General features: G+C 32.3%; 3 protein-coding genes and 3 non-coding genes across 16 annotated transcripts; 4 read left to right on the top strand and 2 right to left on the bottom strand.

Annotated features, from left to right (window-relative positions):
• Positions 1-3: 3 nt before the first annotated feature.
• Positions 4-11,486, bottom strand: LOC103570755 (sodium-independent sulfate anion transporter). 5 transcript variants are annotated; one of them, XM_053739075.1, is made up of 12 exons: positions 11,397-11,486; positions 11,224-11,261; positions 9,464-9,616; positions 4,459-4,795; positions 2,867-3,093; positions 2,232-2,433; positions 1,706-1,926; positions 1,271-1,616; positions 909-1,211; positions 687-832; positions 283-607; positions 4-220 (listed from the first exon to the last, which is right to left on the bottom strand). In XM_053739075.1, exons 4-12 carry the CDS (start codon positions 4,625-4,627, stop codon positions 183-185), a joined length of 1,977 nt encoding a protein of 658 aa, XP_053595050.1. In that variant the 5' UTR covers positions 4,628-4,795; positions 9,464-9,616; positions 11,224-11,261; positions 11,397-11,486; the 3' UTR covers positions 4-182. The 5 variants fall into 5 exon arrangements, with proteins under 5 accessions (XP_053595050.1, XP_053595051.1, XP_053595052.1 ...); XM_053739076.1 differs by lacking the exons at positions 11,224-11,261; positions 11,397-11,486 and adding exons at positions 9,677-9,741; positions 9,819-10,069; XM_053739077.1 differs by lacking the exons at positions 11,224-11,261; positions 11,397-11,486 and adding an exon at positions 10,099-10,399.
• On the bottom strand, positions 6,746-6,819 carry Trnat-agu (transfer RNA threonine (anticodon AGU)). Its single transcript has one exon. It is a non-coding gene; the product is annotated as a tRNA-Thr (tRNA).
• Positions 7,477-7,558, top strand: Trnas-gcu (transfer RNA serine (anticodon GCU)). Its single transcript has one exon. It is a non-coding gene; the product is annotated as a tRNA-Ser (tRNA).
• LOC103570754 (sodium-independent sulfate anion transporter) lies at positions 8,456-13,651 on the top strand. The gene is made up of 9 exons (XM_008548599.3): positions 8,456-8,602; positions 11,379-11,569; positions 11,638-11,775; positions 11,841-12,119; positions 12,177-12,486; positions 12,546-12,848; positions 12,928-13,162; positions 13,230-13,459; positions 13,540-13,651. Exons 1-9 carry the CDS (start codon positions 8,548-8,550, stop codon positions 13,575-13,577), a joined length of 1,779 nt encoding a protein of 592 aa, XP_008546821.1. The 5' UTR covers positions 8,456-8,547; the 3' UTR covers positions 13,578-13,651.
• Trnas-aga (transfer RNA serine (anticodon AGA)) lies at positions 8,914-9,011 on the top strand. Its single transcript is given in 2 exon segments — positions 8,914-8,950; positions 8,967-9,011. It is a non-coding gene; the product is annotated as a tRNA-Ser (tRNA).
• A 531-nt stretch (positions 13,652-14,182) lies between the features above and the next one.
• On the top strand, positions 14,183-24,318 carry LOC103570756 (uncharacterized). Of its 7 annotated transcripts, none has more exons than XM_053739504.1 (12): positions 14,183-14,567; positions 14,654-14,806; positions 16,292-16,391; positions 16,465-16,881; positions 16,964-18,531; positions 19,187-20,161; positions 20,489-20,596; positions 20,678-20,753; positions 21,190-21,349; positions 21,414-21,631; positions 22,467-22,604; positions 22,880-24,317. In XM_053739504.1, exons 4-12 carry the CDS (start codon positions 16,681-16,683, stop codon positions 23,024-23,026), a joined length of 3,591 nt encoding a protein of 1,196 aa, XP_053595479.1. In that variant the 5' UTR covers positions 14,183-14,567; positions 14,654-14,806; positions 16,292-16,391; positions 16,465-16,680; the 3' UTR covers positions 23,027-24,317. The 7 variants fall into 7 exon arrangements, with proteins under 7 accessions (XP_053595479.1, XP_014297922.1, XP_008546830.1 ...); XM_053739505.1 differs by lacking the exons at positions 14,183-14,567; positions 14,654-14,806 and adding exons at positions 14,813-14,898; positions 15,010-15,129; XM_014442436.2 differs by lacking the exon at positions 14,654-14,806 and having other exon boundaries at positions 20,540-20,596; positions 22,880-24,318.
• Positions 24,319-24,338: the final 20 nt, after the last annotated feature.

The following is a 24,338-nucleotide window of genomic DNA, read 5'->3' as shown; positions in this document are numbered from 1 at the left end:
ATATACAGTTAAATGTATATTAGTAATAAAATAAACAATAATTTTATACAATAACTTGAAAAAAAAAATAATAATAGTAAACACTTCAAGTGTTTAATTATAAATTTAAAATATTTATCTTGCTGCAATTAATACTGAAACGTTTTTAACAAGTACTTGCTCAGTACAGTTATCTATTTCCTTCAGTGGCTTATAGAAATTGAAGAAATGGCCGCTAGATCTGTTAAAAAATATAATTTATTATTTTTTTAAACTTAACTCCGTTTTTTTCTTTTGCTTTACCTCTCAAACTCTGGTTGAGTTCGTTTTCATTTGAACATATGATCATATTAGAGGGTTTAACGCCCTGGAAAATGGTCGCGATGCTGGACTTTAGGTTGTAAAAAATAAGAGGCTGCCCGCGTTTAGCGAAATCCTCGATTATGTTTTTTATACCGCGTGCTGCGGTAAAGTCTGCGGCTTGAATGTGCGTCGAGTCAATTACAATAGGAACCTGGACACCTTCTCGTGTCCCATATTTACCGATTACTGCTCTCACGTACTCGACACTGGGGAATGACAAACTTCTGTCTGGTGTTATCATTAAATACTCGAATTCTCCGGGGATCTATAATTTTTAAAATACTTTATTTGCTATTGGTTAAAAAAAAAAAAAAAAGTAATTATATTGGTAGTTAAATAATTACCGTTATTTTGCGAATACGCAAAGAAGGTCTGGCAGAGGCGTAAAGTAAGAAAAGTAAATTAACGCTTATTCCAATTATCATGCCGAGCTCCAAGCCGACAAAAAGACAGCAAACAAAAGTGACAACTGCCGGTATTAGATCAATTTCTAAAAAAAAAAATAGTGAAATCCATTGAAATAAATTAAAATTTTTAAAAGGAGTTAAAGAAAAATTTTTGATTACTTTTACTCTTCCACATGGGTTTGGCCACGTGGAATTCAACCATAAAAATAACCGCTGCAATAATAACCGCTGCGAGAACAGATTTCGGTACGTAATAAAGATAAGGCGTGAGAAATTGTAGCGATAAGAGAACGAGAACTCCCGTGTAGACACCACCGAAAGTTGTTTTAACACCCGAGGAATGATTGACGGCTCCACGACTCAGTCCTCCGCTGACGGGAATCGATTGGAAGAATGATGACACCAAATTACAGACACCTAGTGCCAGCATTTCTTGGGTCGCGTCTACTGCTTTGCCATCCGCTATAAAAATATTTATTGAATAATATGCAGAAATATAATTATCTGGTGAATAAACTTACAAAATACTTTTGCCAGTGCGATAGTTTCCAAAATACTCAGGAGCGGAATAACAAGACATCCGGAGCCTAGCGATGACACCAGGTGGAAAAAGGTGTAAGTATGATTCCCGATTTCGGCAGAGAATGGAGGCAGTTGAATGCTTGGCAGTCCTTCTTTTACGTGTCCCGTTAGCACAACTGGAGACGTGCCCAGATGACTTTCCAACATCCATGCCAGGACACCGCCAACAATTACAACTAGAATATTACGCGAGGTTGTTACGAACCATAAAAATGTCGTGGCTATTTTTTGTGTCAATGAAGGGACTTTAGTGTTTTTTGAAATAATTGGGATGTCTTTTAATTTCTGAAATAAATTTTTTAATTAATTGTTGGCCTTTGGTGTATGATCCAGGTCTTTGTCTTGGTATTTGAAAATTATATAAAAACACTTACGCGTAAGCAGAATAAAATAATTAGACAGACAACTCCCATTACGGCGTCCCAGAGTCTCGTTTCCCCGATGTGTTCAAAGACACTGTGCCAGGTATCAATGAATTTTCCATTGCTGATACGGATTCCTAGGATATCTTTTACTTGGCTTGTCGCTATTATTATTGCGGCTGCTGATGTAAATCCGACGGATACTGGACCAGATATAAAGTCAATGAGAAATCCTGTTAACAGAAAATGTTTATTTATTTTTTTACATATAAATTTTTTTATTGAGTTGGAAAAAAAGACATTTAATGCTCGAATGATTTCTTCATCAGTTGCAATAAAAATAGTTTGTAATAATTGTTGTAACAGAAGAAATAAAATCCTTGGTATGTCCGTTCGTCCTTTCACTGTAATATTTTATTTAAATATCCTTTAGTTATTCATTTATTGGTAGAAACGTGTCGCGGCGAGACTTAAAAAGTCTACAAATACCTAGATTATAAGGTATTTAAATAAAATATGTGGTTAACATCAGACATACCTAATTGCAGGATCCCCATCAGCAACGCTACGAGGCCTGAGATGAAGGTCAAAAGAACGGCATGGTCTAAAGTTACTTGGGCACGCGATAATGTTTCGCGTGTTAGAATAGCTACTAATGCCGTTGGACCCACTGGTACATCCTTTGAAGACCCGAATATCGTGTACAAAAATGGTGCCATGAATGATGAGTACAAACCATTCTGTCGGGTTTCATTTTTATTATTATATTTTACAGTATACCCGGAAAAAATATCATATATAAATACTTTGATCTGATCAGATCTTTCAAATGGATTTATCTGATCATATATGATATAAAGTGTGATCAGGCATATTATATGTGGACGTATGTGATCTCATACATAATCATATCTAATAATATGCCTGATGATCAGATATGACTACTCGGATCTTATCAGATCATATCATATATCGTTTATGATCGCGAACATCATATATGGTCATATGTGATGATATGGCTGATCATATATGATATCAGATATAACCATTTATGATCATACATCAGAAATAATCAGATTTAAATGCGTATATTATCATATTTGATAATTTTTTTTTTTTTAATTTTTTTTTCAAAGCCTAATTAATGAATTAGTGAATAAAATATAAAATTACCTGTGGTGAAATACCAGCAACATTAGCATATGCAATTGCTTGAGGAATAACTGTCAATCCCACAGTAACACCAGCTACTAAATCACACATGATATAATCTTTTTGATACTTAGGCAACCATTCCAATATCGGCAATCTCTTGTACAGATTTTTTTTACGAAACGATTTCTTTAACCTCTGACAAAACCATTTCGCTCCTACTGATGGGTTTTCGTATTCATATACAACTAATGACAACAACAAAATAATAATAATTATAGAATACAACAGGCTATTGACCTCTTGTAATTACAATTTTTTTAAATACATTAGCTAGATACCAACACATGCATACACTGAAAAAAAAAGTATATGAAGAAAAAAAAAAATTTGCTGCGAATTTCATTTGGTCTACTCTGGACATCTTCAGCTCTACGCCGAATATTTTAGCATTTAGGCGTAACGGTTTGCTTGAGTCAATTAAATTTTGTTCGCAGCATATATTTTTTTCACCTCACATATGTACACAAAAATAATAAATCTGTTTAGTTAATTTAAATCAAAGAAGTTATCAAATTCGCTGAGTTTCGCGCGTCAGCGGCTTAACTTGCCGAAATTAAAAACATTTACATTCATATTATTAATAATAATAATAAATTACAAATATTTTCGTCGATAATTTATAATTTTTTTTTTTTTTTGTTATTATTTATACGGAAAAATTATATAAATTCGCTCTGTAGTTTAGATTTTATTGCCAATTGCTAACAATATCATTTTGCTATATAACAATATTGCAATTTTTTTTATTTACACGGAAAAGTAATATTACATTTTATGACAAAACGACCTCATGCAAGGTCATTGACTAACAACAATAGCAATATATTATTTAACTGTCTTGCAAATATATATACCGTTTAAATAATAATTAAACATAAACGTAAACGCAACCGCAACCGCAATCGCACTGCCATTAATTCGATTCATAAATAATATATTTATAATTATTATATTTAAATAAAACTAATGCTTTTAAACTGCCATATATTTACATAAATAAATAATTCTCGGTGGACTATATAAATATATGAGTTTGCCAATAAAGTACTCAAGGAATCACCTGAAGGCATAATTTTATTTATTTTTAATTATATAATGTCAGTTATCAATTTGTCGTTATTCAAAATAATTAAAAAATAAGGTTTAATTAATTAAATAAATAATCTTAAGCAAAATAACATAAATTTTTTTTATCATTGATATTTCGCAATGATAAATAAAACTGCTGATAATGCACACAATTTGCATTTCTGTTATTTTTATATTTCATTTTGATTATAAATATTTTTACTTATTACCAAATTAAAATTTAATTTTAATTGTGATTTAAAATTTATTTAATGAATTTATCGGGCCTAAAACTTATGTTCTCTCAGGGCGGCAAAAATTCGTTGCCTGTCAGAATTTATTTTGATTATTGAAAATAAATAAATTTTTTCAGCGACTGCTACTTTCAGCATCATTATATATTGACCAACTAGATATAAATATAACAGATATCTGTATTTATATATATATATAATCTTAAATAAATAAATATACAAAATTACCTTGATGATTCGTAGATTTATTGTCAATTGTTTCACTAGGGTTTAATCGATTGTTTAAATCAATAATTGAATTACGTATAACTAAACCATCTCTAGTTTCATGAAAACTCGTAAGCTGGACATCGTGATTTCCTTCCGGTCTATGCTCCTTGACTTCGTACTTGGTCATTTCGTATTATATATTATTTTAATTATTGAAGTTACTAGTCTTAAATTTATTATATATACGTATATATTATTTTAAAAAATGTCAAAAAAAGTAAGAAATTAAATATGTGATAAAATAATAATTTTCAGTTGGTTGAAATTAAATGTAACATTATCACACAGTTTGAACCTGTAACAAAAAATATAAAATTTAATTGTGTCAATGTCTCAATATTTTTATATATGTTATTATTCGTTATAATAAATATAATAGTATTAAGTTAATATAAAGTCTTTAATGTATAAATTAAAATTTTAATTAATACAAGAGTAAGAAGTAGAGATCATATAAGTAGTACGTGCTTGTCATCGTGAAAGTTTTTAAACTTAAAATGCGCGAAGTTTGTTGTTTATGTAAAAGATAAATTACTTTGTATACATCCTTTCTCCATTTGAATTAACAGGTATGTAATAAATCAGTTATTGTTATTTGTTAAATATTAAATATATAATATAATTTATGTAATTGTTCAAGTGTATGCTGAGTGATATTATTTTTACAACTGTCTTACCTATTTATATTTTTTTAAAGTCATACCGAAGAATTAATACAACTACCGAGTAAATGATTGTTTCTTTTCAAATGTAATAGACTTGTTAACGTTTTCACGGTAAATTTAAGCGCGGTCTGTTCGTAGCAGAAGTTACCGGTCGATTAATTAATTTAAATACAAGACGTTGGACTTGTGGATCACAAACTGTTACTGGAGTAACCATACACAGTATTGCTGTGTTGAAAAATCCCTACCCTTGTTTGTACGGAACAATAACAATAATATAAGTATGTATGTGTATATATAATATGTAGATGTATGTACAATAATAGCGTAGGAGAGGGGAATCCCCATACGATCCGCGAGTTATCAAAACAATGACACGTGCTTAATTCACGAAATATTTTATAAATTATCTGAGCAAATAATGAATTCCTGCGTTTAATATTTAAATTTTATTTATGGATAATTCAATGGATAAATTTTAAAAATCCTTTAAAGCTCACTGCGCATGAGGAAATGATCTGTAAATAAAACGATATTTACGCAGTATACTTTTCTTACCCTTGTCCTTACTCTTATTCTTGAATAATTTTAAACCCGAAAAAAAAAAAATTACTACACGTGGTTACACTTAATATTTTTACTCCCCTTGGCCTTGAACTAGAACGTATGCGGGGAAGAGTTAAGTATTAAACTTATATGTATATACATATAAGGTAGCGGTTATTTGTTTGGTCCTTAAACCTGTTTGATTTTGTTTTCTTCTTGTAACTGAACAGGATTTTTAGTAAATTGTACTTGCCTGTGAGTACACGTGTATGAACTTTAGGGTTCGAGGCCAAGGTACAAAATAAAGAGCAAAAATACATGTTCTGCGAGTATGGTTTGATGTAACAGAGTGTTTTTTGCATTAGCGATTCAGAATTTGAGACAGAGCTGCAGTCATTAAATTGCATAAGTATATAAATGTATACGTAATAGGTAACGCGACATTGGTATGCATCGTTAACGATCATGAACCCGGTGAATTCTTTTCAGATTTTAATCTGTCTCCCTCATTTCCGGTTTTATTACGTCATATTTTTAAAACCTAGTGTGGTTTTATAGTTTTCACTAGTTTACCGAACAGTAAAGTCAACTGGCGATGTTGCTTCAATTATCTTTGTTGGTGTAATCTCAAGTGAAGAAATAAATTTTCGAATAAGAAATATGAAAAATAACTAGGGTATTTTAGGAATTCAAATAAATTTTTAATAACTGAAATTTATGGACTGATAAAAGTTAATAATTTTTTAAATTCTGAACTCTTCATTTTAAACGCTTTCATTTCGTAGTATAAACCGATCAATTTATTGATTCGCTGCAGCAATAAAAAAATTTCAAGGAAATTTTTAATTAGTTAATAAAAAAAAATAATAATTGATTGTTTTCATAGTAGATTTAAACTCGACGGAAATAATAACTAATTATTTTTTTTATACAATAAATTGATAATTTTACTATTTATTAATTGATAAATACAATTTTGTACCCAAACAAAAATTATAAATGGTGAAAAAAAAATTAAAAAATAATTTCCCAGTAGGCTCCGGGGGGATTCGAACCCCCGATCTCCTGTTTACTAGACAGGCGCTTTAACCAACTAAGCCACGGCGCCGTTGTAATTACAGAGATTTATTTCACTATTTGAAAAAAATTTTTGAAAATAAATTTAAAAATTGGCTAATTGTGAAGTTTTTTTCCCTTTAAGCAATTAAAAAATTCTTCATGTGTACGATTCTAATAAGAAAATAATATAAATGAAATTCTTTATCAAGAGGAATTTAAATTTAAATTTGCATCTTTTTTTTTTTTTTTTTTTTTTCTACAAAAGTTTGATCAAAATTGATAAAATAAAATTTTTTTATAAAATTTGCATCTATTATCTAAGAAAAGATAGTTCAGGTCGATTGTATTTGCGGTTACTCTTCACGCAAGCGTACCAAATTCGATTAACATTTGTGTTTGCAATTCTAATATTGTATAACATAAATTGAAGGTTACATTGGAAGACAAATTATTTTTTCATATTTATTTGATAATTATATCCTCAAATTAATTTTATCTATTGTGATAATCTTTCATCGTTATAAAGGAATTTAAAAAAAATAAGTGACAAGTAATTATTGTCACACTAATTCTAGTTGTTTTTTTATCAGTTTTATTATTCTAATTGTTTAATATAATAACGGTAATTATGATTGCAAAAAAGGTAGATTAATTATATGTAAAAAAAAAAAAAATGATGCGTGAATTTTTTGGATGCCGAGGCAATGACGAGGTGGCCGAGTGGTTAAGGCGTTGGACTGCTAATCCAATGTGCTCTGCACGCGTGGGTTCGAATCCCATCCTCGTCGAAATTCTTTTGATAATTATTGGAAAAAATTTATCATTATTTATATATGAGAACAACAGTACACTCCTACATGTAAAAAAAAAAATACCACCTACACATAAATTATTTTACAGTAAAAGATCCATAGTAATTGCTTGCTTACTCGAAAGATTTTTTGTACTCAATTAGTAAGTCTTAGTAAGTCAATTAGTAAGTAATTATAAAAACAAAATTCAATTGTTTCCTTTATGATTTTTTGAGTTTATTGTTACTCGACTAGTCCTTACTTATTAATAATAATGTTATCTAAGCATCCCTAAAAATTTGAAGTCAATTCATCGTTCAAAATCCGAGATATTTTAAATCTAAGTTTAAATAATGAATGTGGGGAGCAATGGAAAGTTTGCATTTCAGGTCTTATCGTTACTAGTGGTATATTTTAAATAAAAGAAAAATGTTCTATCGAAGTTTCTAAAAAAAAAAAAATTGGCTTTGAATGAGGAGATACTATGCATATTTAAAAAGAAATAAAAAATAATACAGTTTGATATTACGTGTTGAGATTTTTAACTGATACAATTTGATAACACTGTACGCCACGACTGCTGTACTATTTGAGCGGGAAATTTAAATGTATAGAAATAAATGTATATCATCGGTGATGCTGCAATATCACGTTACTAGAGTTTAGAGTAATATTCAATTACGCGATGAGCCAAAATCGTGGAAAAAAATTCTCAAAAAACAGGCCATCACATGAAGGATCCCCCTTATCTCGCTAAAAGATTTCCATTCTTGAATTCAGTAGCTACTGAACTCTATATTTCATTAAGATTATTTGCTGATTAAAATAATCCGTAGGATTGATTACTCGGTTGGTAAATGATCTCTAGATCTCTGCTCTGATGATATCGCAGCAGTACAATACAAAAGCAACAAAGAGTAAAAAGTAATAACAAACATAATAAAGAATGATTTGAGTTAATTATTACGAGAATATTTAAAAACGGTATGAACATAAGAATCAATAATGACGATGAATTGTCAGAATCAACTCCCCTACTTCGTAAGTAGAATTAATTATCAACAATGTATTTAATGAATACAATCGTGCATTATTATCATGATTCATAACATTTCATACCGTTTTTAATATCTCAAGTTACACAATCAATATTATTCCATATTATGTCTCTAATAACGTAATTAGTCAAAAAATTATTATTTTTCACCGTCAACTATGAACGGAAATCTTTTTCTTCTATTATTTCGGTAAAAAAAATTGTAATTATGCTGTTACGCGGTGGTTGGAATTTTTTTAAAATTTCTTTCAAAGAATAACATAAAATGGATTTCAGAAAAATTGACCGAGCAGTTGCAGTCGTGGCCGAGTGGTTAAGGCGTCTGACTAGAAAAAATGAACACTAGAGATCAGATTCCCTCTGGGAGCGTAGGTTCGAGTCCTACCGACTGCGAATTTTTTTGAAATTTAAAATAAAATTTTTTTTTAAAATCGACAACACAAAAAACATATCATCATTACAGTACTTTTTTTTGTATTTATAATGCATGGAAAATTTTAAAATTCAATTGTTTGGGAGACTACAGAAATTTATACGTGTTTTTACCCTTAAGAGAGTTAGATCAAACTAACTTATAGCAAGGAGCCTTTTACGTATGATTCTTTCCATTTTAACTTTCAGGTGTTCTGTTACCTCTACTATCTGTGTACAATAAAACTAAGGGTATTCATAATTTTCTATATTTTTTTCTCTACAACTTTTATACAGCACTTTTCGCCGAAATTTGTTAAATTCTTCGATAAAATGCTAATTAAAAGTGTTTTTTATTTTTTTTTTCACCTGTCTAATTGAAATTTTACCTTGATTTTTTGGCATATGTTTTGTAATCATGTTCCGAAGCTTACCTGAAAAAATCAGACCTGGCTGGGCCTGTTTCCGTTTATCAGGTCTATTTGACTGGACTATATATATGAGTGCAATATGAAGAAAAACATATTGGCTTGCAGTTACTTAGAATTTGGGCCTCAATCCATTGAATCCATTGTCAACCCGAGTACCTAAGGTCATAAAATTCGGTTAGAAAGTAATCCCTCAAAGAAATAGTGTAGCAAATTTACTTTAGTAACACATAAACTTTTGAACCGAAGGTATTTTTCGGCATTTCTCGACAAAATAAAAAATCCTATAACAAAATTTTTAAAAAATGCAACGTGAGACTCTCTACAATAGCTATTTCTAAAATTTCTAAAATAAGTATACCTGAAAATGGATAAAAGTATCGGAAAATCTACATTGAGTAAAATTGCGTGAGCTATAAGATAAAAAGTTGCAATAAATAATTTATCTGACTACTAATTAATGATAAACTCGCGAGGTAATTTAAAAGTAAACTGTTTTTTCTTTTGTTAATTAATCTAAGATTATTTAAAAAAATAAAACAAGCCTTGACCCATAGATCTAATTCCGATACGATAATCGTTCAATTTTTTTCAACTATTTTTTAAACTCTCACTTTTATATAAAAGACACAAGTACTCACTGTTTATTACTAGGATTAATTCAAAAGCATGTGAGGCTCATGATAAATAATAATAAAATATTTTAGCATCTTTTGTATATTTAGTAGATTATACCAAAAGATAATGTGTAGCTGTTACAATTTTAAATAATTGCCAAAGAGTTAATCATTTTGAATTAAAATATAAACATATAAATAAATTTCCTGTAAAGTGTCCGACAAAAGACCTACAAAATTAACAGGAATAACATAATGACTTAATAATAAAAAAAATTTATGCGAAATTGTTTAAAAAAAACGACGTGTAATTGGAAAAAAATTTTTATTCGAGCTGTAAGTATTTTACTCCAACACTAGGGTCTTATCTGCCGACAAATTCTACCGGCTTATCGTGTCAAAACTCACGAACTCTACCGAGTACTTGAAAAATCCATCATTAAATTATTTCTCTTTATTTCTCAATCAGTAACACGACATCGCTCAATCATAACAGTCACGTGTATTTAATATTTTACCATTTTATTAAACAGCTGTCACCCAAACCTCAACGCAGATCCTTATTTTGAATTATTACAAACGATCATGATAATTAAGTAGTAAAAAAAAAAAATTTCTTATTGTTAATCTGATTAGATAAAAGCCACTGACGCTAATGATACAAATTAAATATAAAATACTAATGTAGCCTACAACATAGTCATGATATAGCCACGGAAAGTTTGTTTTAAAGAACTTATTAACTCAGTAACAAAATACCCGTAAATATTTATAATTTGATTCAACACACGGTATTATATTTATGATAATAAATAAACTCGGCAGCTTATCGGTTATAGCTTAAAGACGAGTAATAATAAGTAAAAAGCATCTAATTACACTTGACTGATGATACTCGCCGATTAGTCAGATAGAATTGTGCAAGGACAAACAGACATGCAATAATAAAAAAAATCATTGTAATATATATTTAATATTACTGTTATAAAACCAATGAAAAGGTAATAACTTTTTCTTTCTATATCTGTTTTATAAATTACTTTCAATCGTAGTTTCATTTTTGCTCAGACGTATCAAGTTTGATAAAATCTAAATAAAAACTAATCACTCTTTATAGCTTTATTCTAAAAAAAAAAAAAAATTACTTACCATAAATTATGAGATATCACGCCGTCCCCAGTGAGATCCTAGAAAAATAATAATAATAACTTTTATTTATTATTATTTTTTTTACAATTGAATGAATTATTCATAATCGTCGCATATATAAGTGAGTAATGCAATAAATTTTTTTTGTTACACAGATAGAGACATGACAGTACCTGTAAGAGTTGGTGTCAAAGAAATATTGGTTAGAAAAATTCCAATATTAGGATGGCTGCCACTCTATACCTGGGGTAAATTTCTGCAGGATGCGCTGGCAGGTATTACGGTCGGATTAACGGCAATACCACAGGGTATCGCATATGCAGTTGTTGCTGGTTTACCTGCTCAGGTAACTAAGATAAGAACAAAATAATAATTATAAGAAAATAATATCAGGTATATTTACATGTATTTTAGTATGGATTGTACAGCAGCTTTATGGGCTGCTTTGTTTATCTAATTTTCGGTAGCGTTAAAGACGTGACCATTGGCCCTACAGCTATTACGGCTCTGTTGGTTCAACCTTTTGTACTTAGACTTGGTAATGATTTCGCGGTAAGTTTTATTGTTACTCAAGTACTCGGTCAATGACAATAAATTATTTATTTATTATTTATAAGGTTCTGATGTGTTTTCTCTGCGGGTGCATAATAACACTGATGGGACTGCTGCACATAGGATTTTTAGTTAATTTTATAAGTATGCCGGTAATTTGCGGGTTTACAAATGCCGCGGCATTAATTATAGGGGCTTCCCAATTGCATACATTGTTTGGTATCCAAGGAAGAACGGACACTTTTATTGACTCTTTAGTTAAAGTTGGTAAAAATATTAGAGAAATTAAATTGTGGGATACTGTGCTAGGAGTTGCGTCGATAATTACTTTAGTTTGTCTTAAGGTAATTTAAATAATCAATAGTATGTATTAAATTATTTAACTGATTAATTGTTGATAGCAACTACCAGGCAGTAGATCAGGATCGCCAGCGAAAAAAATAATGTGGCTATTGTCCTTGGGAAGAAATGCAGTGGTGGTGATAGCGGGAATTATTTTAGCATATACATTGTCATTGTACGATAATAATCCGTTTCATATAACGGGAAATATAACTGAAGGTCTGCCAGCAATAAAACTCCCGCCTTTTTCAACGGAATTCAATAACACGAGGTATGAATTCGTGGACATGGTGAGAGAACTCGGTGGCAGTTTGGCATCGGTTTCTTTAATCGCTATCCTTGAATGTATTGCTATTGGCAAAGCTTTTGGTGAGTTGATAAAAATATAAATTATTCAAGTAAATTAAGTTAATAAAATTTACTTTTAGCTAAAGGAAGATCACTGGATGCTAATCAAGAGATGATAGCGTTAGGTCTCTGTAATTTACTCGGTAGTTTTGTGAGATCGATGCCAGTGACTGGAAGTTTCACAAGAACTGCCGTTAATTCTGCGTCGGGAGTGAAAACACAGATGGGTGGCATTGTCACCGGATCTCTGGTACTTCTGGCATGCGGATTACTGACATCGACTTTTAAATTTATTCCAAAATGTACTCTCGCTGCTGTTATTATTGTTGCCATGTACTACATGCTTGAGTTTCACATTTTCCGCGTGCTCTGGAGAACTAAAAGTAAATAAATAATTACATTATTCAATTTTTCACTTATCGAAAGAATGACTTTGCAACTACAGGAAACGTTTATTTTTAGAAATTGATATTTTACCCCTATTGGCGACACTTGTTTGCTGTCTGCTGATAAGTCTAGACTACGGAATGATAATTGGAATCTTAATAAATCTTATTCTGATCTTGTACTTCGCTGCACGGCCAAATCTCGCTATCGAGGAACGCAACATCGAAGGAACTGAAGTTCTTCTGGTCGTTCCCGAGCAGTCATTGAGCTTTCCAGCCGCTGAATATTTACGTGAACGAGTCATCGAGTGGTAATTTTGATTCTGCTATCCAGTAATCACACTATAATAATTATTATTTAATATATTTTGATTACAGGTGCGACAAAAAATCTACTGTTCCAGTTATCATTGACGGGAGATTTATTCACAGGATAGACACCACCGTTGCCAAAAATATCGGTCTTCTTCAAGCAGACCTAGAAGTCAGAAACCAAAAATTGATATTCTGGAATTGGTGCGACAGCGCTAAAAATACTTTAGTAAATTATGACAAAAATTTAAGTATTTACTTCCGGAACTCTAGTAACGTAGCGCAATTACTGTCAGGTAAATAATAAAATGTAAATTTTTTAAAATTTGAAACTGAAATTTTTTTAGCGGGAATTTAAAAATATTATTTTTTTCAGATGAAATTTCCAACACGACAATAATATCAGCATTATAATAAAACAATTATTTGAAATTTATAATAATTAAGTATTCTTTATTGAATAAAAGAATTTTTTTACACGCACTAGATTTAAATTCTATTTCCTAACCTCACTTATAAAAAAAAACTAAACTCGTATTGAAATAAAATAATCAGCTTGCAAGCGCAAGTTTTTAATAAAAAGATTGACAGCGACAATTTGAATTGAAATTTAAAAACAAAAGTGACAGCTGACAGCTCGTAATTAAATAAATAAAATAATAATTAAAAATTACGAGATAATTATATTTTAAAGGTCAAAACAAGTGAGCACAACTGACCAAGATCAACATGATGGTCTATGAACAACCTAACAACACAAAACTAACCCAAGTCAGTAAAAAACAAACGTCGCGTGTGTGTTTGTATCAATGACGCGAATACGCGGCAAATGTCAAGCCGTAACGTGGCGCCACCTTTAAAAATTTCAGCCGCCAATGAGAATTTTAATTCAAAAAAATCTGCCAATGGGCTTGCGCAGAGATACCGAAACCTAAAGGCTCCTCGGTCCTGGGTTTGTTTATCGACCAATGGGGCGAGTGGAACGGGGCATCGTGGCCGCAATGGGAACATCCGGCTTGTGCGCCGCAGTATTGGTCGATCCCGCTTCGCCAACGGCTAACGGCAACGATCAGAACATTTTGCTTCAACCATTATTATATTATACCATCGAGCACGTTCGTACATGTCCGTTCGTTAATAATTATAATAGTTAACAATTTGTAAAAATATTTGTTTTAAATAATAACAGCAACCAGGATTTAAAATAACCGCGGATCTAGTTATTTTAAAATAGTAATGTGCAATTAAGTGTCGATTAATAACTAAAAAATAGTGACGCGGTAAGCTACATTTTTTAAGCTCTTCAAGTCTAGCTGCCGTCTCTGTCTACCACCAGCGAGTGTAAGAGAGGAACAAGGACCGAGGTCCGTCGCTGGAGTCGGCTAGAGTGAGACACCCAGTGCAGTGAGTAGTATCTGTGAATCAGTAATTGTATATATAAATATAAGTATATATATATGTGTATACATGTGTGTGTGTGTGTAAGATAGATAGGAGGGAACGAGAGGTATCGTAACAGCGTCAGTACTGCGAAAAGCATCAGCTAAAGCAGGAGGAAGCAAGCAACCAAGTAGCAGCAGCAGCGTCGCCGTACCGAGTTTTAAGCGAATATAATACACGCTCAATTCTTCCCACCGTGCGCGGTACGTTACGTGTCCCCGTCGTGACCGCTTGGGTGTGACGGAATAGTCTAGCGTTTTTTATTTTTTATTTTTATTTCTCTTTTATTTTTTTGGTTAGTTGTTTTTTTTTTTTTTAATTTATTATTAATATTATTTATATACATGAGTATATGTACATATATATGTGCGTATATTTATGTATATGTATGCAATTTTATTTGGAGGAGTGGAGTAAAGTTGACCTGGTGGAAATAAAAAATAATTTGAAGAAATAAAATAATAGAGAGGAAGAGACAAGAGGATTTTATTTAAAATTCGGTGGAGTGTTTGCTGAGGACTGGGTGGTAAGGTGGTCACTATCATCTTGGATTGGGACCGGGACGGGATTTAATCCCTCGTTGATTTCGTTGCGTCTTTGTACCCGCGGTCTGTGTGTGCTACCGCGACTGTACTTGTACTGAGGAGGAAACTAACGCGGTGATCAGTGTCTGTGTGCTCTGTGGATAAAGATATGAGAGAGTGTGAGTAATGGCAATGCGTATAAGTAAAGTGAGTGGAGTGAAAGAGAGAGTAAGACGGAGTGACGAAATAATGATAGATCGAGAGAGAAGGATTACGAGCAACCCGAAAAGGATCTACCGCTTGCCCGTCGCGTTTTTATATTTTTCGTCGCCATTTACACTCTTTACTTCACTTACTGATGTTATTTAAATAATGGAAATATTACTGTGCTTTTTAGTGGCAATGTTATCGGAGAGGGAGAGAGAAATGCTGAGTTTTTTGTAGACTGAGTACTTTATCAACGATCCTCGAACGAACGTTGCTTTTTAGCCGTCGCCATCTCGCCACCGCACCCCTTGGCTGCTTGAGAATTCTATTTTTTTTTTTTTTTTTATTATTTAAATCCTCACGAGAATTCAGATTACGTGTAACTGAAGAACAAGAAAATTATTTTAGTGAAAAGATGAAGTTTCAAGTATAAAGTCATCGTACAGTTTTTTTTTTATTTCTCCCGCGTCATTATGCAACGGACGCGCGTCCGCGTGTAACGACCCCGGAGCGCAAAAAAAAAAAAAAGAAGAAGACAAAAAAAGTAAATTATTAGTTTGTAAATTTGGAGTGATTAATTTGCTGGTCAGTTTTTCGGTAAGTGGAGTAGTTATTAGTAACCGCGGATTAGTTATCGAGCTATTGCTACTCCAATCACGTGGTAATGCGTCAGTCGGTTATTGAAGGACAAAAAAACTAAACTACGTTAAATTGAGCCGACGCCCTTGAAGCCGGTTATTTATTATAATTTTTAAAAACAAAAAAAATTCCATCCCTTAGTTATCTCTCGACTTTCTGTCTCTTGCCGGATCTCTCACTCGCTAGCCGGCACTCCCGGTATTTGAATTTCCTCCAGGTCGTTTCGAGTCACGATTTAGTGAAATAAAATTGCGAAACTGTAATATTTAAAAAACTTTAGTAGAAAGTTTAATAATTGATTGTTTTTTTTGCCCGCAGATCAGGACCGGGTTACTTGGGAGTTGAAATAATCAGCGCGTAGATAAACGCCCTCGTCGACAGTCAGTTTAAAATCGATGAAAGTAATACGTTATTGTTGGTAAGTTGATATTATAAATATTATAAATAATGTCTTGGTGATCGGGTTATTAACTTTTGTTTATTTATTGCAGACAATAGTGCAGAGGAAAATGATTACCCAGGAACTGAGGAGGACTATAGACACAACTTAACTGGCAGAGTATCAGAGTGCGTGGTAGTGTGTTAAGTGGGCTGTAAAATAAAATAAAAGTTTTTAAGTAAGTGAATCAGCAGTAGCAGTAGCAGCAGCAGTGAGGAAGAATAATAAGATTGGGAGGGCACACGAGGGTAGAGAGAGTAATGGATGAATGGGAGTAAGCACGGCGCCTGAACAGCACAGGCGCGGGTTTAGGTACCGGTGGGAGCCTCTGGATGTCGAGGCAGTGGCACCAGCTGCGTCAGTGGCAGTGATGGCCCCTGCTCTGACGGAAGGTGGTCCTCAAAAGCCTGCCGATTTAATAAACCCTTTACCGGCTAGTGGATTTTTATCTTCGGAGCAGGCTGCGCAGGTAAATATAATTATCAATTACTTAGATTTAATAATTAAAATATAAAGGGATATTGTTTTTAATCAGACAGTTGTCTTAAAAGTTTTTTAAAATTCAGGTCTGCCAGAATCGTGAGGTCTTGGCGAAATTCGTAGTGTCAGCGAACGTTCAGCCGAGCAAGATTGACGAGCAGTGCCTGCGCGGCATATCCAAAGATCTGATACGCGATGTCATTAATTCACAGTACGTTAGTAAATTTGGAAGCCTGTCGATGTTTACCAATGGTACTGACTTGATAGCACCGCGTGATAACAACAAAGATTACAACGACGACCAGAAAATTAAGTTTACCGAATTGGAGGAGGAGGAGGAGGAGGAGGCGGCAGCGGAGGAAGAAGAAGGAGGAAGAGGAAGAAGAAGAGGGAGAACGACGGAGAAAAGTCACGTGGCCAAGAAGCAGCAGCACTCGGTGATGCCGAACTGCAACCAACCCAAGAAGATTGACATTATAATGAGTGATCCTTCTTCTACTGCTGCTAGTGCTGCTGATGACGCAAATATTGATGCTAATCCTGGTACTCATCAGACCGACGAGCAAATGGGGTTTTTAAAAGCAAACGATGCCGACGTCTCGATGGTTGTCGACGACGAACTACCTGCAGACGTCAAGGACCTCGATATGACGCGGATGATGGAGCTGAATACCGAGCTGCCGGTGAACGTTGTCGGTGACATTGGCAATGATGTTGGTGACATCGGGCATCATGTCGATGACATTCTTCAGGTTATCAAGTCGATGGAGGGCGCCGACCAGTCCATCGAAGACGCCGGGGACGCAATCATACCCACCGGGTCTAGTGAAACCGGAGTCCCCTGTCCTGAGATATTCCCCATCTCCGAGACAGCTCTCGCGTCGTTCAGCAGCGAAATATTCACCGAAGAAGTTATGAATCTCGTCAACGACAACATTGGCATGAATTTAAATATGAACATCGTCGAGTCTACTGAGGGTCCACGCACCATCAACCTCCAGGTGCAGCAGGATACCGTTGAGCACAGGCAGTACGAGTTGGAAAGACGATCGGCCTTTTTACTGAGACGTCTACGCAAACTCCAGACCAAGTTCGTCGGGCGTCATGCTGCTGAAGAGACGATCGGTGTTTTGGAGCAGGCTCACCACAGCGTTAAAAAATATTTCCAACAGGAGTTGTCGGCCTTGGCACCCAAAGGCACCCAACTTAAAAACTTTCCCGAAATCGGCGGGACTCTCAACTCGTTTATACAAAAAATAGAAAAGTCTTATTCCGCACAGAGCAACAGTGTCAGCCGTCAACGTAGTTACTGTCGATACTTTGGAGGCGGCTCGCGTGATAATGCTTCTAGTATTAGTGTAGTAGGTGGTAGCGGTGTCAGTGGTACTGGTGTTAATAGTAGTGTTGGTGGTAGTGGTATCGGTAGCGCCAGTGGCTCTAATACAAGACATCCATTGTTCGGCACAGCCCAAGTTACTGTTGATAAAGACGAAGTGGAAAATGTCGCCGGTTCTCTGGCCACTCAGCTCCATACAATCGAAACAAACTTCGATTCCGACTGCACCGTTTCCAGCAGCGGTGGTGAGAGCTGCGATGAAATGCAGACATTTAATAATCCCCATCAGCAGCAGTTACCCATGTGAGTTGTGATTTTTACTCCTCAAATCCTATCTATAGTAATCTAACAAAAAAATTTATCCATTGAATTGATAGCCGTTAGATAGACTTGGCACAATTTTACCAGCTATTGCATCATGTTTATGACTCACTAACACGTATCCCCTTCTGCATAACTAAAGATTAAATACGATTGTATACTCGAAATTAATTTGGTACAATCACCTGTTAAAATACTTAGCTAACATCTAGTTTTCAAATATTAGGTAATTAACAACTCTGTAGATTAAATTATGATACTTTGATCACATCACTTATTATTTTTTTTATTTTTTTTTTTACAATGAATCATTTTTTATCGCATTGATAACGAAAATTTGATCATAACAAGTGTTTAAATTAAACGTATTGTGTAAAAAAAAAATTATTTTAAAAATCCTACCATGTAATTTTCCGTATTATTGATTAGTATAAATATAGACTGCACGGAGCATTAGCTGGCAATCGTTACCTCGGTCTTTGACTTTTTTTTACTCACAATAACTTTGCAAGTACTCTCAGCAACTGATTATTTATTTGGGTTCAGTTCTGATTTTTTTTTTATTGAGTAATTAATTGAACCAATCAATCAATCAATAAACGTAAATTTATAACGATGTTTGTATATTTATTTGTAGATGTAAAAGAGCGTCGTGGAGATATTCCCAGGACCGGGCGGGAATAGCGTCGAGGTGGACGTGGTTGAATGCACAAATATCTGATCTCGAGTACCGCATCCGGCAGCACAATGACTTGCAGCGGCAGGTCAGGGCGAACAAGGGTCAGGTGGTGCTGGAAGGCGCTGAGACAGTCAATGGGTATAGTGGCGTGCTGCCGGGTGCGTTGAACCGTTACAATTTACCTGAGGCCGAGCAACAATCGGCGAGGACACGGCCCTTTGTCTCGGAGAGCTACAGGAAACGTAAACTGTTGCGCATTGATGGCCTGCATGAGCTATCTAAGCGCGCGGCGAGACCCTCTACGGTGAGGTGCGACTGCGAGCACGTGTTAGCTCCATGCGCACTCTGCACTGGTCGGGTCGATCCGATGCAGCCTCAGGAACCCTTCGATCAGCTCTCGGTTTCCGAGAGAATCGCCATGGTGGATCCTTGCTATCATCCGGTTCTTTCATTCCCCGATGAGGTTCAGCACAGCACCCACTTGGATGCCATCATGAAGACGACGGATTGGCAGCAGAAAATGCTGAGGGGCAGCACCAGGATACCCAGGATCAAAGACAAGGATACGATTGAGAGGAGAAATAAAACGAAATTATCACCTGATCATCCTAAGCCCAATAAATATAATACCCAGAGAATTAAGAAGAACTCCTCGGCGACGGCGATGTCCGCGAAGATAAAGAAGAAGATGTTGAAGGGCAAACGTGAGAGACTGAGCAACAGTGGCACTGCTGGTGGTAATACAGGGCCAGGAGGTAAAAATTCAACTGGATTGAGTAGGAAAAAAGTTAATAAATTGTCCCAACACAATGACGATGAGGATGACGTTAGTGCGCAATCGAGTTCTAGCAAACATTCCTCTCCAGTGCCTTCACCTTTGCAGCATCATGCTGAGAAAGTTACTGTTAAAGAAAAAACTTCTATTTCTCATGGGTAAATATATTTATCCATACATTTTTTTTTTTTTTTTTTTTTTTTTCCGTATATTGAATTGTAAATTTTTTTAAAAATTAATCAAGATAATTTTTTTTTTTTTAAGTCTTGGGTAAATATTTTTTTTTTTTTTTTTTTTTTTTTTTTTTTTACATTTAAAATTAAACAATCAGTTAATAACTTGTTAAGATAAAATAAATAAATTGCGAAATAATTTTTACTCTATATAATAATAACGATTATTAAAAATATATATTATATATTTTTAATAATTTTTACTATGCGAGAATAAGAATTATTGAAAATATATAATATATATTTTTTTAGTCGAACGCGACAGCAGTCTTTTGATATTGACAATATTGTCATACCTTACAGCGTTGCAGCGGCCACTAGAGTAGAGAAACTTCCTTATAAAGAAATATTAACACCAAAGTAAGTATATTGTTATTTGTTGATAAATAACAATAGATATTTAATAGACGTAATTAAATTTAATTGTACCTTTAATTAAAGGTGGAGGATTTGTGATGATATTACCAAAACTGATGTTAAAAATGGTGTCATGCACAGGCCTAGTCAAGACAGTGATGTAAGTAGACTATTATTTTAAAGTTAGAGGTACCGTTTTTGGACACTTGAATAATTTCAATAAAAAAATTTTAAAAATACGCAATGACATTAATTTTTGATATTGAAATAGAAACTTTTTAAATTCTGCTTGTTAATTTAGGCCATTTTCTGACAGTGCCCCTTCCCACACTTTTTTAAAAATATTCAGTGACTCAATTGTAATTTTAAAAATGGCTACGAAATCACAATTTCGCTGAGATGATTTTTAAAAAAAATTATTTACAGTTGACATCAATTAGGAGTAATCTTTATGCCGGTCGGCACTGTCTAAAAATTCCCTTAAAACAAAGTATTAAATGTCAAAAAATGGAACAGTGGCCACAAATAGTACTTGTACTCTACTATTAGCTCAATAATTGATAAATTTGTTGTAAAAATATATATTTTTTATTTAGGTTGAAGATGTATCAGATGAAACAATAGCTCTTAGACATGAGCGTAGTGAGCGTGAAGAAAATAGACGATTTATGACTTATATAAATATGGTTCCACAAAATCGTCTCCGTCATAGTCGTAGGACTGATAGTAGAGCTGACAGTGGTGCCAATACTCCAGGTATTTATTTTATTTTATTTCTTTCTAAAAATTACGTGAATTAATATTTAATTTTTGAAATTAGATCCAATGTCGCCGCACCCTAGCGAACTTGGAGACGTAACGTCACCACTAACATCACCACCAGCGACGCCGATGAGCGCTCATGACACCGAGCATCATAACACACTAGACAGTCATAGAAATTCTTCGTTACAATACGCAATACGTAGACGCACAATATCGTCTATAAGAACGGGCAAAGAAGAAATCAGTTGTTCGAATGTTGAAGATGATAATGAGGTATTTTAATTTAAATATTTAACTATTTAATGGACTAATTAATTTTTTTTATCGCGACATTTATTAACAGCACGTGTTGTAGGCTAAAAGTATTAAGATAAAAAGTGATTTATTATATTTTATTTAATAAGAAAGGTTCAATTTACTGTAAAGTGAACTCGAGATCGATTTATTTTTTTTTTAAATTAACGTATTGTCGTTTATTAATAGTATTAATTTAATTGAAAGGCACAACAAGATATTTATTATTATAATTCACCCTCTAAGACTACGTCATTTGTCAGCCGGGTTCGAAGGCCTGAGAATCGATTGACGTATTCAGTTTTTTTTTTTTTCCACTATAGAAATTTTATCTTTGAAAATTCTTATATTATACAGATTCTAAAGTTATTATTTTTTTTGTTTCAAATTTTAAAGAAATTTAATTTCTATTTATTCTCATGGCGCGAATTTTAAAAAATTTCCTATTATCTTTTAATTTATTAAATTCTAATAATACTATTGATTCAAAATTATGTATGTATATAAATATATGAAAGATAACGCCCACAATTTTTATCTTAAATTTATAAAAAATTAAAGAATTCTTTGTAGTGGCAAGTCTAAAAAAAAAAAAAACAAAAAGAAACCAAAGCGCAAGTCTAGCTTTTGTAGATTACGAGAAAAGTATACCGGAAGTTAGCACGATTATCGATTTAAATTAAAAGTACAAAAGATGAGGTCATAAAATCTAAACTAATTGCATGTCGAATATTTTACGTCTTGTAAATTATATGTAATTTTACACTAATTATTAAGTAATTAAATATATAAATTTAATAATTATTTTTTTTAGGTTTTACCATATGACCCTAGAATATTTCCATTAACGGAAGAAGTTTATGATAAAATGATCCAAAGTATGCCCGATGGACATTGGCAGTCAACGACGTCCGCTTTGTGTCCACGGGTGACGGATAAAGAACCCGATGATGTAAGACATTTATTAATTAATTAATTACTATCAATATTATTGAGGTAAAAGCTCTTATAGCCGCTCACTTTTCATTGAAATGAGATTAAATTACTCAATATAAATGATTAAATAAAATGGAAAACAATATTTTCCTCATAGAGTTTAAAGTTTTAAGTAACAGAGTTAAAGTGAGCAACTAATGGTACAAAGTGGGTTTAGGGGCTTTTACTTTATTATGCAAATAATTGTAATTATTTAAAACAATAATTATTAAAATATATGTTAATAATCAGGATATAGATCCAGCGTCGCCGGGATCAGATACAACAGAGTCAGCATATTGTGATGCTGATGGTGAAGATCCAAATGATCCCGAGTGGACAGTTGGGGATGAGAGAGATAATGAAAAAGAAAGAATACGCTTAACGACCAAGAGATAGGGGATGTTAATAATAATTAATATTATAATTATCATTAATACTTATCGTGATTAATTGTCTTATGTTTAATTTAGAGAGGAGAGAAAAAAAGAAAAGAAGAAAAGCGTTACTATATATTTAAAATTTATAAGTATAAATAAAGTAATTTAATAAATAGTAACAAAAAAAAAAGAAAAAATTGAAAATAAAATTTAAAAAAATTGGATACCTGTCAATTGTTATATAATGTCTAGGCAAAAAAAAAAGTAATTAAAAAAAATGTGACATGCACCTTAAGTTAGTATTAATATGTAAAGTGTATTATAAATATAAATTTTATAACTTCATTTAATCGCTTAAATTAATAAGAGAGAAGGGAGGATCAAATAATTAAATTTAAATTTAAATGTTTAAGTATATATAAATAAAATTATAAATATTAATATTAATAATTATAATGATAATATGCCGTGTGCTTATTTTTCTTGTCGTAATGTGTTAAAACGAATAATAATAATAATATTAATTAATAATTTTAAAACAATTAATTGAATAATTAAATTAAAATAATAGTGAACAATATGAGTTTGAATGTAGCCGACAGTTGTTAATTTAAAAAAATGTGGATTTAATAAAATTTTTTAAAATTCACTTTTATATAATTTGAAAATCAGTATGTGCATTTTTTTTATTTTCATATTTTTAATTGTTTAATTCAAAATTTTTTTCACATCTGCTACATTCACATTCATTGAACAATTGCTATTTGTGTAAAGAAAAAAAAATACCAATGTTTACATTTATGATATTGACATTAAAAAAAAAAAAACGGTCCTGTCTTTTTTCATTATATATAATTAATACTATTGCGCTTAGAGAACACTCACTATCGTACACATTATTATTATTATTATTAATATTAATACTATTATTATTATTATTATTAGTACTAGTTATTATAAAAAAAAACAATTGCATTATTTTATTATTATTATTATTATTTTACACTGTTTTATTATTTGAATTAATTATTACCCACTTTAACGTATATATATTTTTAATTATTTACTATTTAAAAAATACTGAAAAAAGTTGCGGTCAATGAATTGTTCTCAAAGCGTATTTATAATTATTATTATTATTATTATTATGATGATTATGATTATTAGAATCTCAGTCATTAAATATATTGTTTTTTTCTTTTCATTGCCTTTTTTTATTGTACAAAAATGTAATTTATATATTTCGGATAATACATAATTTAGAATAAAAATTAAAACAAAAAAGTGCCAAATTAATTGTTGTTCTTTTTTTAGGAAATTCATTATCTAAT

The sequence above is a fragment of the Microplitis demolitor genome, chromosome 5, assembly GCF_026212275.2.
Source record: "Microplitis demolitor isolate Queensland-Clemson2020A chromosome 5, iyMicDemo2.1a, whole genome shotgun sequence".
Taxonomy (NCBI): Eukaryota; Metazoa; Arthropoda; class Insecta; order Hymenoptera; family Braconidae; genus Microplitis; species Microplitis demolitor.
This window is presented reverse-complemented; position numbering and strand designations above follow the sequence as displayed.

Bases quoted from the DNA above. Each gene is read 5' to 3' on its own strand.
- LOC103570754 (XM_008548599.3), top strand. From the start codon at position 8,548: ATGAACATAAGAATCAATAATGACGATGAATTGTCAGAATCAACTCCC. The intron at 11,570-11,637 runs GTAACTAAGATA...CATGTATTTTAG, and splicing joins TTGCTGGTTTACCTGCTCAG to TATGGATTGTACAGCAGCTT. The intron at 12,849-12,927 runs GTAAATAAATAA...GTTTATTTTTAG, and splicing joins CGTGCTCTGGAGAACTAAAA to AAATTGATATTTTACCCCTA.
- LOC103570756 (XM_014442429.2), top strand. From the start codon at position 16,681: ATGGGAGTAAGCACGGCGCCTGAACAGCACAGGCGCGGGTTTAGGTAC. The intron at 16,882-16,963 runs GTAAATATAATT...TTGTCTTAAAAG, and splicing joins CTTCGGAGCAGGCTGCGCAG to TTTTTTAAAATTCAGGTCTG. The intron at 22,605-22,879 runs GTAAGACATTTA...GTTAATAATCAG, and splicing joins CGGATAAAGAACCCGATGAT to GATATAGATCCAGCGTCGCC.
- LOC103570755 (XM_053739075.1), bottom strand. From the start codon at position 4,627: ATGACCAAGTACGAAGTCAAGGAGCATAGACCGGAAGGAAATCACGAT. The intron at 2,434-2,866 runs GTAATTTTATAT...GAAACCCGACAG, and splicing joins TTGCTGGTATTTCACCACAG to AATGGTTTGTACTCATCATT. The intron at 1,927-2,231 runs GTATGTCTGATG...TTCTGTTAACAG, and splicing joins GATGGGGATCCTGCAATTAG to GATTTCTCATTGACTTTATA.